The sequence below is a fragment of the Hyla sarda genome, chromosome 8 (genome assembly GCF_029499605.1).
Source record: "Hyla sarda isolate aHylSar1 chromosome 8, aHylSar1.hap1, whole genome shotgun sequence".
Lineage (NCBI taxonomy): Eukaryota > Metazoa > Chordata > Amphibia > Anura > Hylidae > Hyla > Hyla sarda.
The window spans coordinates 89,313,078-89,330,367 of NC_079196.1; the positions used below are offsets into that span (position 1 = coordinate 89,313,078).

Sequence of the window (17,290 nt, forward strand, 5' to 3'; positions counted from 1 at the left end):
CCTTACTCGAGAGAAATTGGGTTACAAATACAAGTAAAAATTTTGTCCTTTTACCCCTTGTAAAAATTCAAAAATTGGGTCTACAAGAACATGTGAGTGTAAAAAATGAAGATTGTGAATTTTCTCCTTCACTTTGCTGCTATTCGTGTGAAACACCTAAAGGGTTAAAACGCTGACTGAATGTCATTTTGAATACTTTGGGGGGTGTAGTTTTTATAATGGGGTCATTCATGGGGTATTTCTAATATGAAGACTCTTCAAATCCACTTCAAACCTGAACTGGTCCCTGAAAAATACTGAGTTTGAAAATTTTGTGAAAAATCGGAAAATTTCTGCTGACCGTTGAAGCCCTCTGGTGTCTTCCAAAAGTAAAAACTCATCAATTTTATGATGCAAACATAAAGTAGACATATTGTATATGTGAACCAAAAAAAAATGTATTCGTAATATCCATTTTCCTTACAAGTAGAGAGCTTCAAAGTTAGAAAAATGCTAAATTTTCATTTTTTTCATCAAATTTGGGGATTTTTCACCAAGAAAGGATGCAAGTTACCACAAAATTTTACCACTATGTTAAAGTAGAATATGTCACGAAAAAACAATCTCAGAATCAGAATGATAACTAAAAGCATCCCAGAGTTATTAATGTTTAAAGTGACAGTGGTCAGATGTGCAAAAAACGCTCCGGTCCTTAAGGCCAAAATGGGCTCCGTCCTGAAGGGGTTAAAGTATCCCTTTTATCGGTCAGGGTCTGGGTGTTAAAGGGGTACTCCGGTGAAAACCTTTTTTCTTTTAAATCTACTGGTGGCAGAAAGTTAAACATATTTGTAAATTACTTCTATTAAAAAATCTCAATCCTTCCAGTACTTATTAGCTGCTGAATGCTACAAAGAAAATTCCTTTCTTTTTGGAACACTGATGACATCACGAGCACTGTGCTCTCTGCTGACATCTCTGTCCATTTTAGCAACCATGCATAGCAGATGTATGCTAAGGGCAGCATGGTGGCTAAGTGGTTAGCACTGCTGCCTTGCAGTGCTGGGAACTTGGGTTAAAATCCCACTAAGGACAACAATAAATAAAGACTTATTATTATAATAACGTCAGCAGAGAGTACTGTGGTTGTGATGTCATCAGAGAGCATTCCAAAAAGAAAAGAATTTCCTCTGTAGTATTCAGCAGCTAATAAGTACAGGAAGGATTAAGATTTTTTAATAGTAATTTACAAATATGTTTAACTTTCTGCCACCAGTTGATTTAAAAGAAAAAAAAGGTTTTCACCAGAGTACCCCTTTTAGGACCCCGTTGATTGTGAGAATTGTCTGAAAAAAAGAGAAGCATGTGTTGGGCACTTCCCTCCCCGGCTCACTGCAATCTCCATCCAGTTGAAAAAAATATCCCCATATTATTCAGCCACTGCTAATTTAATATTAAATAATGATGGTAATGTGAATTACTGTTTTATCTTTAAAATACATAATGACAATACTCCTCCTTGTGGACAGTTTTAAAATTAGCAACACTATTTACTAGTTTCCGTTTTATACAGGGTGTATTCCTGCCATGATTAGGCTAAGTTTTTTTCTGGCAGTTTTTGGATATTTGTCACTGCAGTTTTTGAGCCAAAGTCAGAAGTGGATCCATAAGGGAAGAGAAGTGTAAGTCCTTCCTTTATATGTCCTATACCTTTTGAATACATTTCTGGCTTTGGCTCAAAAATTGCAGCGACAGATATCCAAAAACTGCCAGAAAAAAAACAAGTGGAAACTTAGCCTTAGGATATATATACAGTGATACCTCTATGAGACAGGGACATGGAAACTGATAGTTGAACTACTGTGGGGCAGCACTAACTACTATGTGGGGGCACTAACTGCTGTGCAAACTGTTGTGTCAGGGCACAACTCAGTCCTCGGTCAGGTGAAACGGCGTCCCGCCTCCTCCCTCGGACCAATCTCCGTCAGGCGTCAGCCGCAAATCCCTCTTCCCTCCTTTGTCATCCTAAAGTCTCTCATCCGAAACTCCATCATCCCTCAGATGAAAACTTTCCTGCTGTGTAGCAGAGCCGAGTCAGTGTCAGCTCTCTGCTATACAGCTTCTGCTGTACACGATATTCAATGTCGGCTCTGCTATACAGACTCTGTAGCACATGTAGTGTCTGTAGTACACACGTGCAAGTTTCACGGTTTCGACTCTGCTATAGAATGCTGTGCAGCATCGGCTCTGCTATGTGGCAGGAAGTTGCGTCTGAGGGAGAATCATCTGAGGCATGACAGCGTTTTGGACGAGGGAGTTTCGGATGAGGGAGGATGGAGTTGTGGCTGAAGGATGATGGCGATTGGTACGAAGGAGGAGGCGGGACGCCGTTTCACCTGATGGAGGACGGAGTTATGGCTGACAACTGACGATGTCTTAAAATGGACACCGTACTATTGGCTGAACGGGAGCATGTCCTGATCAGCGATTCAAGTGCTAGCCCAGCAAGTGTAGTGGGTGAGCGCTGTCCCCACTAGAGAGTGAGGAAGAGTGCAGTGAGTGACAGCTGTCTGAGAAGAGACCACAGGTATACTTCAGTTATAAAGTCATGAAATCTTTTCTGTAATAGATAATCAATACCTCCTATCTCTAGCTTTCAGAAATACGGATACATAACACCTAAGGAAGCAACAATAATTGTATGACGGCACACCAAGAGGCGTGGTTCTCACAGTGCCAAAAATGTATGCTGTATATTGTAGAAGAAAAAGAAAGAAAGGACGGAAGGAAGGGAGGGAGGGAGAAAGAAAGAAAGGACGGAAGGAAGGAAGGGAGGGAGGGAGAAAGAAAGAAAGGACGGAAGGAAGGAAGGGAGAAAGAAATAAATAAAAAGAAAGACATGATGTAACAGCAAAATAGTGACTGCAGCTCTGGAGGTGACTGGAGGATAAGACATGCTACACACACACACATACACACACACTCAGATGCCCCCCATTTAGTAGTATTAGCCACCCCCCTCCCTGAGAATTGTAAGGCCCCCTGGAGAAATAGTAGGCCTCCTGTATTTTTATTAGGCCCCTTTGTAGTGTTGGGTCTCCCTGTAGTTATATTAGCCCCCTGTATTATTATCCCTCTCTTTATTAGTACTAGCCCCCCCTGTATTATTTTTAGGCCCCCCTGTAGTAATACTAGCCCCCCTGTATTATTTTTAGGCCCCCCTGTAGTAATATTAGCCCCCCCAGTAGTAATATTAGCCCCCCCTGTATTATTTTTAGCCCCCCCTGTTGTATTGTTGGTCCCTGTCACAGCGCTCCCTTGCACTTCTGTTCTGTCCTCCCAGAATGCCATCCTCTCCTTCCTGCAGTGTCTCCCCTCTCCCAGCAGGCACCATGGTATTGTGATGCTGTCTGCGCTGGAAAGTCCCACTCGGGGAGATTTATCAAAACCTGTCCAGAGGAAAAGTTGCTGAGTTGCCCATAGCAACCAATCAGATCACTTCTTTCATTTTTGAAAAGGCCTCGGAAAAATGAAAGCATCGATCTGATTGGTTGCTATGGGCAACTCAGCAGCTTCTCCTCTGGACAGGTTTTCCTAATTCTCCCCATAGTCTTTCTCACAACTTTTTTAATATCCATTTATCTCCTGGTCCGTGTGGGTCACATGACTAAGAATTCTCAGACATATACGCTAGGTTTCAACACAGGTTTATTTCTGGCGTTTTTTGGAAAACTGCCGCTGCAGTTTTTGAGCCCAAGCAAGAAGTGTATTTAAAAGGAATAGGACATATAATGGAAGGATGTATACTTCTCCTCCCTTATGGATCCACTCCTGACTTTGGCTCGAAGACAGCCTTGGGCTGTCCGGGCATGCTGGGAGTTGTAGTTTTGCAACCGCTGGAGGCACCCTGATTGGAAAACACTGGATTAATGAAATGAACTAAAGTTAGGGATACAAGGTGGTATGTATAGCGTGACAGCAAATCATATCTAAGTCATGCAGCTTGCCTTCCACTTCTTGTAGTGTGACTTTTTTTTATATTTCTGATTTGGCTGAAAAACAAAAATCACTGAAAAGTCACAAGCAGGTTGCAAATATACAATACAACATTTAGGTTAGGTTGAGATGACAATGCCCTCACATTCCTGCGGACACATAACGGGGGCTATTAGGCTTTTGAAATAGCACATACGTCCGGAAAGGAGTCACTGCTTCTGTTAACAGTACAGTGGTCCCTCAAGTTACAATATTAATTGGTTCCAGGATGACCATTGTATGTTGAAACCATTGTATGTTGAGACCAGAACTCTATGGAAACCTGGTAATTGGTTCTAAAGGCACCAAAATGTCATCCAAAAAATAGGAAAAAGTGAGGATTAAAGAAAAATAAGTAGATAACTAATACATATAAAGCAAATCCTTATATATAAACGTAGGAAAGATCTGTGGGGAGCTGTAAATCACTGTCTAAGTCAGTGTTTCCCAAGCAGGGAGCTTCCAGCTGTTGCAAAACTACAACTCCCAGCATGCCCGGACAGCCAAAGGCTGTCCGGGCTTGCTGGGAGTTGTAGTTTTGCAACAGCTGGGGCCACCCTGCTTGGGAAAGACTGGTCTATGTAGAGGACAGGAGCTTATTCGGGGTACACACAATGGGGGAGATTTATCAAAACCTGTGCGGAGGAAGAGTGGTGCAGTTGCCCATAGCAACCAATCAGATTGCTTCTTTCATTTTCCACAGGTCTCTTTAGAGGCCTGTGGAAAATGAAAGAAGCAATCTGATTGGTTGCTATGGGCAACTGCACCACTCTTCCTCTGCACAGATTTTGTTAAATCTCCCCCAATGTCCTAAAAAAAATAATGGAGTCGCCCTCACCTGGTGTCCAAAGGAGCAGGTAACCCTGGTACAGGTAAAGTGTACAGAACATGTAATACCTCCCTGTACTGTAGGGGGCGCTATCAGACACCAGTCAGTTCATACACTTCAGTAATACAGGGGTTTTACCAGTGAATGCCCATTCTGATTGGTTTGTTCTTGCAGCCAGTGACAGGTATCACAGATCTGGACTGTCTGTAACATTGTATGTTGAGTCTGGTTTCAACTTACGATGGTCCAGAAAAGACCATTGTATGTTGAAACTATTGTATGTTGAGGCCATTGTAAGTTGAGGGATCACTCTATACACCAGCATCCCGTTCTCGCAAATATGATTAACAGGGGCAGGAATGTAGTGCGATCGTACCCTGAGGCTATGTTCACACATTGTATTCAATGGGATTCGGTTGCGCTGTGCACACGGCGGAATTTCCATGCCAGATATTTCAGGTGCTGGAAATTCCGATGTCCGCAGAAAGAATGAACCTGTCCATCCTTTCTGCGGATTCCGCACGGAATGCATTGCCGTCTATGAGATTCCTGTGGGGTCTTAGTGCCGGCATGTTAGGCTATGTTCACACGTCGGAATGTCCGCACAGAAAATCTTCATGCAGACATTCCACCGACTGCGGGCGCCGGCATAACACGCTGGCGATAGGACCGCACTGGGAGGCGCAGTCTCATAGAAAGCTATGCATTCTGTGCGGAGTCCACAGAAAGAACTGACAGCTTCAATCTTTCTGCCGAAGAAACTTCTGCCACAGAAATTCTGCCGTATTGCACAGCAGAATCTCATTGAATTCAACAAGACTCTGGGATTCCAATTCTGAGGTTATGCCAGCGCCCACAGTCTGCAGAATGTCCACAGAGATTTTCACTACAAAAAACAAAACACTGTAAACAGACTGCCCTTAGGTGTAGGTAGCTCAAAATATGACAGAAGTAGAAGAACCTGTTCAGACTGGATTAGCAGAAATTCATAGGCTAAGTTTCTACCCTTTTTTTCTTTTTTTTTTTTTTTTTAAATTTAAACACCAAGAAAAAAACGCCATTTCTGCCGCATGGTGTTTCTTCGGCAAAAAAACGCTGCGGCCAGATGTTAGCTGTAAATCAATGAGAAATCGCAAAATTCTTTTTCCACTTTGCATTTTTCAGTTTGGCGTTTTTTTTTTTTTTTTTTTATCCTTTTGGTGTTTTTTCCCTCTTTCAGCTTCTTGGGGGTTTGGCAAAATTGCAGCATGTTGAGCCACTGGCGTTTTTTCTCCCATAGAAGTCTATGGGAGAAAAAAATACCATTTGGGTTTTAACTTTGGCGTTTTTTCAGGCGTTTTTTATTCTCTTTTGGACTTTAGCGATCTAAAAAAAAGTGATGGAGATACCATTTTTTTAAATAAAATTTCATAGGGTATACAGATTTATATTTGTAATGCTGTTTTTGATGCACCATTGTTGAAAAACTTCAATAAAACTTTGAATATGGAAAAAAAATTCATAGGGTACCATTAAAAGAAAATAATAAAAAAGGTACAATAGTTATGGAAAAAATTTTTTAATGAAATTTATCTTTTTTATAACAACATTTTTATTAATTTTTAAACAGGGATCAATTTATGTGGGCGGGCAGGGCAATAAAAAATGTAGCCGACAATAATAAAAATGTAGTGTGTGTGTTTTTCTCTTTTTATTCTTTATTTTTTAGGTGGTACTACTACTCCCAGCATGGAAAACAGACTGTTCCATGATGGGAGTAGTAGTACCTGTACTAATTGACAGATCGCCCTGGGTTCCGTTGCGATCCTTCTGTATAATTTATAGATGCAGCCGGCTGCTCTTCTATGGTCCCCTGCACTGCCGTAAATATACACCTATTCATATTTCCCGCAGAGAGCTGTGATTGGCCAGATGGTTCCAACCAAGCACAACTCTCTGTGGGAAATATGAATAAGTGTATATATATGTCAGTGCAGGGGACTATAGAAGAGCAGCTGGCTGCATCTATTATACATTATACAGGAGGATCACAGCGGGTGTCAGGAGTGACATCCACTGTGACCTTTCCTTAACTGCAGGTACTACAGCTCCCAACATGGTGTGTGCTCCATGTTGGGAGTAGTAGTACCTGCAGTTAAGTACAGATCACAGTGGGTATCACTCCTGACATCCGCTGTGATCGTCCTATCTATCGCAGAGATGTGGAGCGGCTCTATACAGCGCTCGCATCTCTGCACTATACTCCGGCCAGTGATATGAATAGAACATCACTCATTCATATTTCCCTCAGAGCTGTGATTGGCTGCAACCATCCTGCCAATCACCACTCTGGGCGGAGTACAGAGCAGAGATGCGAGCGCTGTATAGAGCCGTATCTCTGCTATATTATGGACGATCGCATCGGGCGATATGTCTATTAGTACAGGTACTGCTACTACCATCATGGAACAGTGTGTTTCATGCTGGGAGTTGTAGTACTACCTAAAAAATGTCAAAAAAGAGAGGGGGGAAAAAGTTAAACACACACACTATATTTAAAATGTATTAAAATTTTGTTATAAAAAATAAAATTTCGTTAAAAACATTTTTTTCCATCACTACTGCATCCTTTTTTTTAGGTACCAAAAATAAAAAAAAAATAAAAACGCCAAGGGGTCCAAAAATGCAATTTCCACACAAATGAAAAAACACAAAAAAAAAAACGCCAGACACAGGAAATTGCACTGGTGCTTTTTCAGGTGTTTTTTTTTTTCAAACCAAAAAAACACAGGACAAAAAAACAAGTAGAAACTTAGCCATAGGGGGACATCTATAAAAGCATTTAGTAGTTGTTGTTTTTTTTTTACTTGAAATTGTCGCAAAAAAAGCCGCACTCTTTTTTCTGCGACTTCTTGATTGTGCAGAGTCCTAAGCAAAAATAATAATAATCTTGCTTACCAAAGCCAAAAGTGATTTTTGACTTGCGGTGGTCAGAGATTTATCAAGTGCAAAAGTCGCAAAAAAAGTCGCATCGCATGAAAAAACATGGAGCAGAAAAAAAACACTACCAAACCAAAAAAAAAAAAAATTATAATAATAATAATTTGCTTACATGAAAGAAATTTATCAACAGACTGAAGCAAAAAAAAAAAAAAATTGTAATAAAAAAATAACTAAAAAAAAGGAATACATAAACAAACATTGATAAATGTCCCCCCATAGTAGTTGGTACTTGATATACTGTTACATGCCACTAGAGGTCAGTCTTGTCTTTCAATAAACACCTACACTGCACAGGCTAGATGACACCCTCATTGATACCACCCATCCTTGTTATTTCTACTTCCTGCCTTACTGCTTGCAGTGCACTGCATTGCTCAGCACACACAGTCTTTACAATGGCTGCCGGCCTGAGACTCCTTGGAAGATCCCTGCAACAACTCAGCAACATCTGCCATGTCTCCTCAGCAAGAGCCCCTGTCTGTGCCAGTACCAGGTAAGCCTGTACTCCCAGTTCTTTGATATAGTATCAATATTGTAATGTTTATATCTCTAATGTATCCTTTTGTGGTCAGCTGATCAAGGACGCCTGATCAAGGTTAGTGTTCCTAAATAAACATCCTGTCTTGTAAATAGTTTGTTTTGTAAATATGTTACAACATTTACCGTGCGCCATGTCAATATTGATGTTTACCAATGTATCGTAATAATATAGTTCTCTAAATCAAAATCTGATTTCTTTTATATAGAATAGTTCCGCTTTATACTTTTTAGCACTTTTTTATTTTTATTTTTTTTTGAGACATATGTGACCAATTTTAAAGTCGCTTACGGCAAATGAAGGTTATATAGTCTGTACCGTCTGCCGTATGTATGCTGTGAACTTTGCCCCACTTATGTGTTGTTGGCTAAGAGACTGTAATAAGAGCAGGCTCCTAATCTCACTTTAACCCTTTGCCTACATTATACTAAAGGTGCATAATAGCAGATATCACAACTTTTTTATTTTAGTACAGTGTTTTCCAACCAGGGTGCCTCCAGCTGTTGCAGAACTACAATTCCCAGCATGCCCGGACAGCCAAAGGCTGTCCGGGCATGCTGGGAGTTGTAGTTTTGCAACAGCTGGGGATATCCTGGTTGGAAAACACTGACCTAGTATAAGTGGGGTTAGAATATGTTCACACGATGGAATTTCCCATTCATTTCAATGGGATTCTGCTGCACTGTGCGCACGGCAGAATTTCAGCAGCAGAAACATCCCGATTCCGGAGTCTGCAGAAAGAATAGACATGTCTTTCTGCGGAGTCTGGGTGGAAATGCATTGCCCCCTATGAGACGGCACATTTCCGAGTGGTCCTAGTGCAGGCATTCCACAATGTGAACATCGACTTATAGATACAGCTGTATAATGGCTTTATTTTGCACTGGGCCCTGTCTTGTACACGAGTACTTATAAAAAGCATGCAGTATGGATTGTCGCCTTTCTATGAATGCCATTATTATTAGACTTTTTACTTTTGGTGCTCTCTCCTTTTTTTAAACTACTGTGTTTTTTGTTATACAGTGCCAGGGTCACCTTTCCCATACCTCTTTTGAACAGACAGTGCCTACTTTTGACCTTATGTCCCACTTTGCTGCTTTATTGTCCCTCTCTTTGACCTAGGAAATATATCTGCATTATTAAACTTTCTGTGTTTTTTTTTTTTTTACAGCATGCCATCATTTGAAATTTCGGCAACAAAATTGTGAAAAAAAAAATGAATTTTTCACAGCTGAATAGCATACAGGAAAGCAGCAGCATGTTACAGCACCAGAATTAAAGGGGTTATCCAGAAAAAAACATATATATAAATCAACTGGCTCCAGAAAGTTAAACAGATTAGTAAATTAATTCTATAAAAAAAATCTTAATCTTTTCAGTACTTATGAGCTGCTGAAGTTGAGTTTTTTTTTCTGTCAATGTGTTCTCTGATGACACCTGTCTCGGGAACTGTCAAGAGTAGAAGCAAAGTCCCTTAGCAAACCTCTTCCACTCTGTGCAGTTTCTGAGACAAGCAGAGAGGTCAGCAGAGAGCACTGTTGACAGACAGAAAAGAACAACTCAACTTCAGCAGCTGATAATTATTGGATGGATTAAGATTTTTTAATAGAAGTAATTTACAAATCTGTTTAACTTTCTGGAGCCAGATGATATATAAAAAAAAAAAAGTTTTTTCCTGGAATACCCCTTTTAAAAGGAGTACTGCAGCCATAGAACACTTATCCCCTAGTGTCTGATCGGGGGGGGGGGGGGGGGGGTCTGACCGCTGGGACCCCCGTGATCTCCCGTACAGGGACCCGGAATTGCTGCGGCTCTGTGCTCATGTCATCAACCTCACTAAGAGGCCGACAGACCCCATTCAGCTCTATGGAAGAGGCAGGGATGCACGAACGTTGCATCTCCACCTCTCCCATAGAGATACGTGGAGGGAGGCGTGATGCTGCAGCCTACACACCTCCTGCATGGGGAGAGCCGTGGCAGAGCCGGGGCCCCGTACAGGAGATCCCCACCCCACAAAGTGTGCTTTTTGCTCTGCAACCACACATTTTCATTTATTTATTTTTATTTTTTTGCAGTGAAAAAACCCTCCTGGAAAAAACACTTTGCTTCTACTGGATAAAAGAGAGCTGTGGCTAGGTTCACTTTACGGAATTTCCGAGTGGAATTCCGCTTTGAATTTCCAGTGCAGCAGAATCCCATTGCTGGCAATAGGATTCTGCTGCACATTGCACACTGCAGAATTTCTGCGGAGGATATACAGCTGCTGAAATTCCACCACCAAAAGAATGATCTCACTCATTCTTTAGGTGGAATCCATGCGAAGACATTGTAATCTATGGTGACTGCTATGTCCGTGTGATCCTGGCAGGAAATTCTGTAGTGTGAACCTAGCCGTAGGGTGCATTTTTCTTGAATCAGTGACAGTTTTTCAAAAATGCAGCATGCTGTGTGTTTGCTTTGTTTTTTTAACACAGTTTTTCATAATGTTTTTTTTTTTTTTCCTGTTAAGGGTGCGTTCACACTGAATAATTAAAGAGGAATTTACTTGATTAATTCCTCTTGAATTCTCCGCTTCAAATTAATGCACATGTCATCTGCCCATTGACTTTAATGTTTCTTCCGCTGTCCTGTTCACACTGCGGAAATTCCGCTCGCGGAATTCCTTTCCACTTGAAGAAAGAACATGTTCATTCTTCTAGCTGAATCCGCGAGCAGAATCCAATAGAAGTCAGTGGTAAAAAAAATTTCCACCAGACATTGTTTTCACACAGAATTCAAAAGGAATCCAGAAAAGTAGAATTGAATAGCCTCCTCCTTCATTCCTCTTTATTTCCGCCTGGAAATTCCGCTCGAATTCAGCTTGATGGATAAAATGACAGAATGCAACAATTTCCTGACCGAAATTATTGCTCGTGAATTCCTCAGTGCGAACGCACCCTAAAATTGTTTTGTCCCTAAAATTCTTTGGGGGAGATTTATCAAAAAGGGTAGAGGAAGAGTGGAGCAGTTGCCCATAGTAACTAATCAATTTTTTTAACGGCCACTGATAGATTAGAGAAGCAATCTGATTGGATGCTATGGGCAACTGCGCCACCACTCTTCCCCTACACATTTTGATAAATCTCCCTCAAAGTACTTAGTAGTTTTGAAATGGGGGGGAAAAAAAAGCCTTTGTGTTTGGACATCATAAATCTTGTGAAAGATTCCCTTTTAGGCAATAGCTGTTGATACTTAAAGGGTTACTGTAATTATTTTAAAAAAAAATTGCATTGCATTTAGATCTTCTTCTTCCTTTTTTTTTTTTTTTTCCTCACTCCAGGAGCCAAAAATTTTGCAATTGCGCCTATGCAAACTTTTTGCGACTTTTGAGGACATGCGTAAAGTAGCAAACAGCCCTTCATAAGCAATCATAAGCCAGGTCAGACCTCAATTACAAAAATTGCATTTGGACAGCACTTTAAAAAAATAAAATAAATAAATAAATAATAATTTTTGTGCGAGAATCTCTGCTCCCTGGAATATAATTATAAAAAAAAAATTTCATGTTAAAAAAAAAAATTAAAAAAAAAAGGAAAAAAATATCAATATATCTCGCACATTTTTTCACAACTGCCACTTTAAAGCAGAAAAGTCAGAGGAGAGGAGGTGATGTGAGAAAGTGGTATTCTGAATTTTAAACTGTCAGGAGTGAAGTGAACTTCACTCCCGGCAGTGCGGCAGGTCCCGGCCAGCCGCGGCCACACACAGCACCCCGCGATCGCGATGCGGGGTGCTGCAGAGGAGACAGAGGGAGCTCCCTCCCTCTGTCATAACACTTACAGCCCGCGGTCACTTCCGACCGCGGCTGTAAGGGTTAAAACTGCCGGGACCGAAGTTTACTTCGGTCCTGGCAGTGCAGCAGGGTCCCGGCTGTGTGATACAGCCGAGTCCCTGCCGCGATCTCGTGGATGCACTGGGCAGCACCCACGAGAATAATGGACGAGTATAGACGTCCAGGTGCGGGAACGGCCGCCAACCTGGACGTCTATACTCGTCGGTGGTCGTTATCGGGTTAATGCCGGTGTGAGTGAGTGGCGCGCTGCTGCCTGCTTCCCAGACTGCTAACTAGCGTTCACAGTGGGTCAGGAGTGAGACCTAGTGTGATCAAAACCTTTGTACATGTCTGGGCAACATGTCAAAAGTCTTTTTTTTTCTTTTTTTTTTTTTTGTAATGACTGTAACTCTTTAAATAGTCTTGTTATTGCAAAGGTGCCCAGCTGTCACCTTTTAGAATTGGCAAACTATCCTGGTAACACGTCTGTCCTTGTGTATTCTTCATTGGTGACCTTTGAGATGCTGCCAGTGGTTAATTAGGGCACAGTGTCGTTACCAAGATAACGAAGATCAACTTGTGATGGATTCAATCTACCTTCGCCAACTAACTTCGTAGCATAAGGCATTGAGCTAAGAAAACGTGTCTGCTTTAGCTGTAGACCTATGGAAAACCACAGATGACAGAATATGAAAAACCCAGCTCTGGTATTGAAGCATCTGACCTGAAACAGTGCCACTCTTGGCTATGTGTGGTATTGCAACTCTGCTTCATTAAAGGGGTACTGCTGTGCCCCAGCGTTCTATACATACTGTTCAAAACGATTGCAGGGGGCAGCCGTGGTCGTGACATCATGGCCATGCCCCCTCGTGACGTCACTCCACGCCCCTCCATTCATGTCTATGTCATAGAGGGGACATGGCGTGACATCATGAGGGGGCATGTCCATGACATCACAGCCACAGCTGCCGGCTCCTATTGTTCTGAACAGGATGTATAGAACACTGGGGCACTGGAGTACCCTTTAAAGTAATTCCAAGGACAGAACAGGATATCCGGCTCCCAATGGAAAATTTGTAAAATCCAACTTTATTGCAAAATCATTTAAAAATATCAAGGTAGGTGATACAACTTGCCATGACTAAGACTTACTGTTAAATCGAAACGTGTCGGCATTTCGTTTGTTTTTAACTTCTTATTTTTCACCTACTGTATATACTCGAGTATAAGCCGAGTTTTTCAGCACGATTTTTCGTGCTGAAAACACCCCCCCTCGGCTTATACTCAAGTGAACTCTCCGCCCTCAGTGGTCGTCAACCTGCGGACCTCCAGATGTTTCAAAACTAAAACTCCCAGCAAGCCCGGGCAGCCATCGGCTGTCCGGGCATGCTAGGAGTTGTAGTTTTGAAACATCTGAAGGTCCACAGTTTTAAGACCACTGCGGCCTTCGACATCATCCAGACCACCCCCCTCACCCCCTTTTAGTTTTGTACTGCCTTCCGCTCGGCGGGACGTTAGGGTGCGCTGGTCCAGGCCATCTGTGCTGCAGGGACAGTCCGGTGGGGAGGGATAGTCTTTGCGGGCTGTCCATCTTCACCAGGGGGTGCTCTTCTCCACGATTCAGGCCCGGCCCCGGAATAGTCACGTTGCCTTGATGACGACGCACAGGGACGTTCATGAGCAACGTCCCTATGCGTCATCGTCAAGGAAACGTCTCTATTCCGGGCCCGAAGCGCGTAGAAGAGGCCCCCCCCCCGGTGAAGATGGACAGCGCGGAACGACTATCCCTCCACATCGGAGGATCCCTGCAGCACAGATGGCCCAGACCAGCTCACCCTAACGTCCCGCCGAGCGAAGGTGAGTACAAAACTAAAGGGGGTGAGAGAGGGGGGGGGGGGTTGGATGATGTCGAAGGCCACACTGGTCTTCAACCTGTGGACCTCCAGATGTTTCAAAACTACAACTCCCAGCATGCCCGGACAACCGATGGCTGCCCGGGCTTGCTAGGAGTTGTAGTTTTGAAACATCTGGAGGTTCGCAGGTTGAAGACCACTGTATAAATCAGACATTGACAAGCGGTGATGATGGCGGGGGTGGTGGGGGATGGTGGCCTGATGACGGGGGGGATGATGACAGGTGGGGGGGATGATGACAAGTGGTGATGATGAAGGGGGGGGGGATGATGATGATGACATGGGGGATGATGTATTTCCCACCCTAGGCTTATAGTCGAGTCAATAACTTTTACTGGGTTTTTTGGGGTGAAATTAGGGGCCTCAGCTTATAATCGGATCGGCTTATACTTGAGTATATACGGTACCTTGATATTTTTAAATGATTTTGCAATAAAGTTGGATTTTACAAATTTTCCATTGGGAGCCGGATATCCTGTTCTGTCCTTGGAATTGCCTCACCTGGAGACCCAGCGTTTTCCTCCGAGCTTCCAGATTGATTCCACGCTGATGCTATCCAGTGCCATCCATATAGGAGGGGTGAGCTGGTCTATACATATCTTTACTCTGCCTTCCATCCTTTAAAGTAAACAGAGCCAAACTATAATACCACATGTAATACCACACACAACCTAAGGAGAGATCTGGCACTGTTTTTGGTACACAGCAGCTATGTTTTTCTAATCCTGGATAACCTCTTTGGCTACAAAATAATAGCATAGGCGATATGAAATAAAACTTCAGAATTTTCCATTCTACTATCTATAATTCTATATTCTAAAATAATCCTGAAATCTGGCAGTTCTAGGCAATGGTGACTATGCCCACAAGCCTTACAGTAAAGCATGTCTCTAAATGCTGTTAAAAGCTGCTCAGGCAAGGTGGTTGCCTCCATAATAATGTATAAAACAATGTGTGCCCCTGCCTGAAGATAACATCTAACGGGGTCTTAACAATTTATTATGGAACTCAATATTTCCTTCTTAATATTCTAGATGCCAACATACACAATCCAGCTCCCACGAGGAGAAACCACGGCTAGAAACGAGCCAGGCCAAGACCTTAATGGACGTCGGCACAAGAAGCATATTTAATGCTGATCATGACATTTTCAGAGAAAGCGTCAGGAGATTCTTCCAACAAGAGGTGGCACCTTACCATGCAGAGTAAGTGGGTGTAAGGTCTCCTACCTTAGTGGAAAGAAGCAAGTCTTCATTTTCTTCATATCCGTGTTCTTCAGTCTCTCACTCGCCAGCTTTTGTAAAACTACAACTCCCAGCATGCGCTGACAGCTTGCAGCTGAAGATCATGCTGGGAGATGTATTTTTCCGACAAGACGGTGGAGAGCCACAGGTGATTGTTTACTGCTGTATGTGGACACCATTAAATCCTGAATCATGTTGTGTGTTAGGATCAATATACACACATGGGAGGAGAATTATCAAAACCTGTCCAAAAGAAAAGTTGCCCATAGCAACCAATCAGATGGCTTCTTTCATATTTCGCAAGCCTTTTCAAACATGAAGGAAGTGATCTGATTGGTTGTTATGGGCAACTCAGAAGCTTTTCCTCTGGACAGGTTTTGGGAAATCTCCCCCTTAGGCACTATTCACACAGCAACATTTCTGAGTGGAATCTGGTGTAAAAATTCTGCTTGGAAACTCTGCTGCAGCAGACTCCCATTTTTAAAGGGGTTATCCACCATAAGGTGATTTTAGTACGTACCTGGCAGACAGTAATGGACATGCTTAGGAAGGGTCTGCGCTTGTCTTGGCTAAATGGCTATGTTGTTAGATTACCAAAATACTGTGGCTAGCTTTTTATGAATTTGTATTTCCTGTTTTAGTTTTCTCTTTTTGACTACAAATCCCACAATTCCATTTTCCTCCCTTCCACACATCAGCCACCCCACCCATTGAAACATAAATGAGCTGCACCCATTCAAAAGACCTGTGTTTTTCAATCAGGGTGCCTACAGCTGTAGCATTAGTTGCAGTTTGATCTCTCTCCCACCAAGCGATTGCTTCATCAGCTGACTAGTGAGTCAGAACTCAGCCGCATTGCAACCTGGGAAAAATCCAAGACAACAGTCATTTTGTATGCTGTTAAAAATAAATATTGGGGTGAAAATCACATAAGAATTGTGAGAAAACCGTCACACACAGGTACAGACACTATATTATGAACTACACTAACTTTACAGCCTCTGCAGCATAGTCAAATAAAAAAAAAAATCCTGGAATACCCCTTTAAATTCTGCTTGGAAACTCTGGTGCAGCAGACGTGCTGGACTTTTAAAGGGATACTCCATTTTTGTCTTACAACTCACTTGTATTCCCCTGCAGTAAGCCCGGAATAATAAAGGGGTACTCCACTGCCAAGCATTTGGAACAAAATGTTCCGAACGCTGTTTCCGTGCTGTGGGAGTTAGCCACGCCCCCTAAAAGCAAGTCTATGGGAGGGGGCATGACGGCCTCTTCCATAGACTTGCATAGAGTGGGCGTGGCCGATCCACGCAGCGCGAAAACAGCGTTCGGAACATTTAGTTCCGAACGCTGGCCAGTAGAGTACCCCTTTTAAGACTCCGGGCTTACTGCAGGGGAATACAAGTGAGTTGTAAGACAAAAATGTCTTATCTTTTGAGATATTTACAAAAGACTGTGGTTTAGGGTGTCTCAGAAGTTACCTTTCACACGCTTTGGCAATGTTTTGTTTTCCTATAATGAAAATGTAATTGTCATGACGGCCACTAGAGGGAAGCAGAATCAAACTTCTTATATAAAAACAGAAAGTTGAAGTTCCACATTCACAGTGTCCCTTTCAGGTGCTCTGTGACACCATTATACTGCTAGAACAGTGTTTTCCATCCAGGGTGCCTCCAGCTGTGGGAAAACTACAACTCCCAGCATGCCCGGACAGCCGTTGCCTGTCCGGGCATGCTGGGAGTTATAGTTTTGCAACAGCTTGAGGCGCCCTCTTTGGGAAACGCTGTGCTAGATACTCAGAACCAAAGGTGCAAGTACCAACATGCCATTTCCTGACTATGCTAAATGTTCCGGTTTCTTGTTTTCTGCACCCTTGAAGACCACTTCTCTGTGTAGGTTGCCACCACCCGTTAAAATGGGGACCCCAGAGCAGACACATTGGACATCTCTGTGGAATAATAT

General features: G+C 42.6%; 1 protein-coding gene across 4 annotated transcripts in view; it reads left to right on the plus strand.

Moving 5' to 3' along the window:
- Nucleotides 1-3,498: 3,498 nt before the first annotated feature.
- The window catches only part of ACADL (acyl-CoA dehydrogenase long chain), a 32,719-nt gene continuing 18,927 nt past the window's right edge, over nt 3,499-17,290 (plus strand). The window contains exons 1-3 of one of the 4 annotated variants that reach the window (XM_056535213.1): nt 3,499-3,564; nt 8,184-8,315; nt 15,119-15,289. In XM_056535213.1, coding sequence (XP_056391188.1) covers nt 3,533-3,564; nt 8,184-8,315; nt 15,119-15,289 — 335 coding nt within the window. In that variant the 5' untranslated portion in view covers nt 3,499-3,532. Of the gene's footprint in view, nt 3,565-4,271; nt 4,298-4,775; nt 4,884-8,183; nt 8,316-15,118; nt 15,290-17,290 lie in introns of those variants that run through there. The other 3 variants (XM_056535215.1, XM_056535216.1, XM_056535212.1) reach the window with 3 other exon arrangements.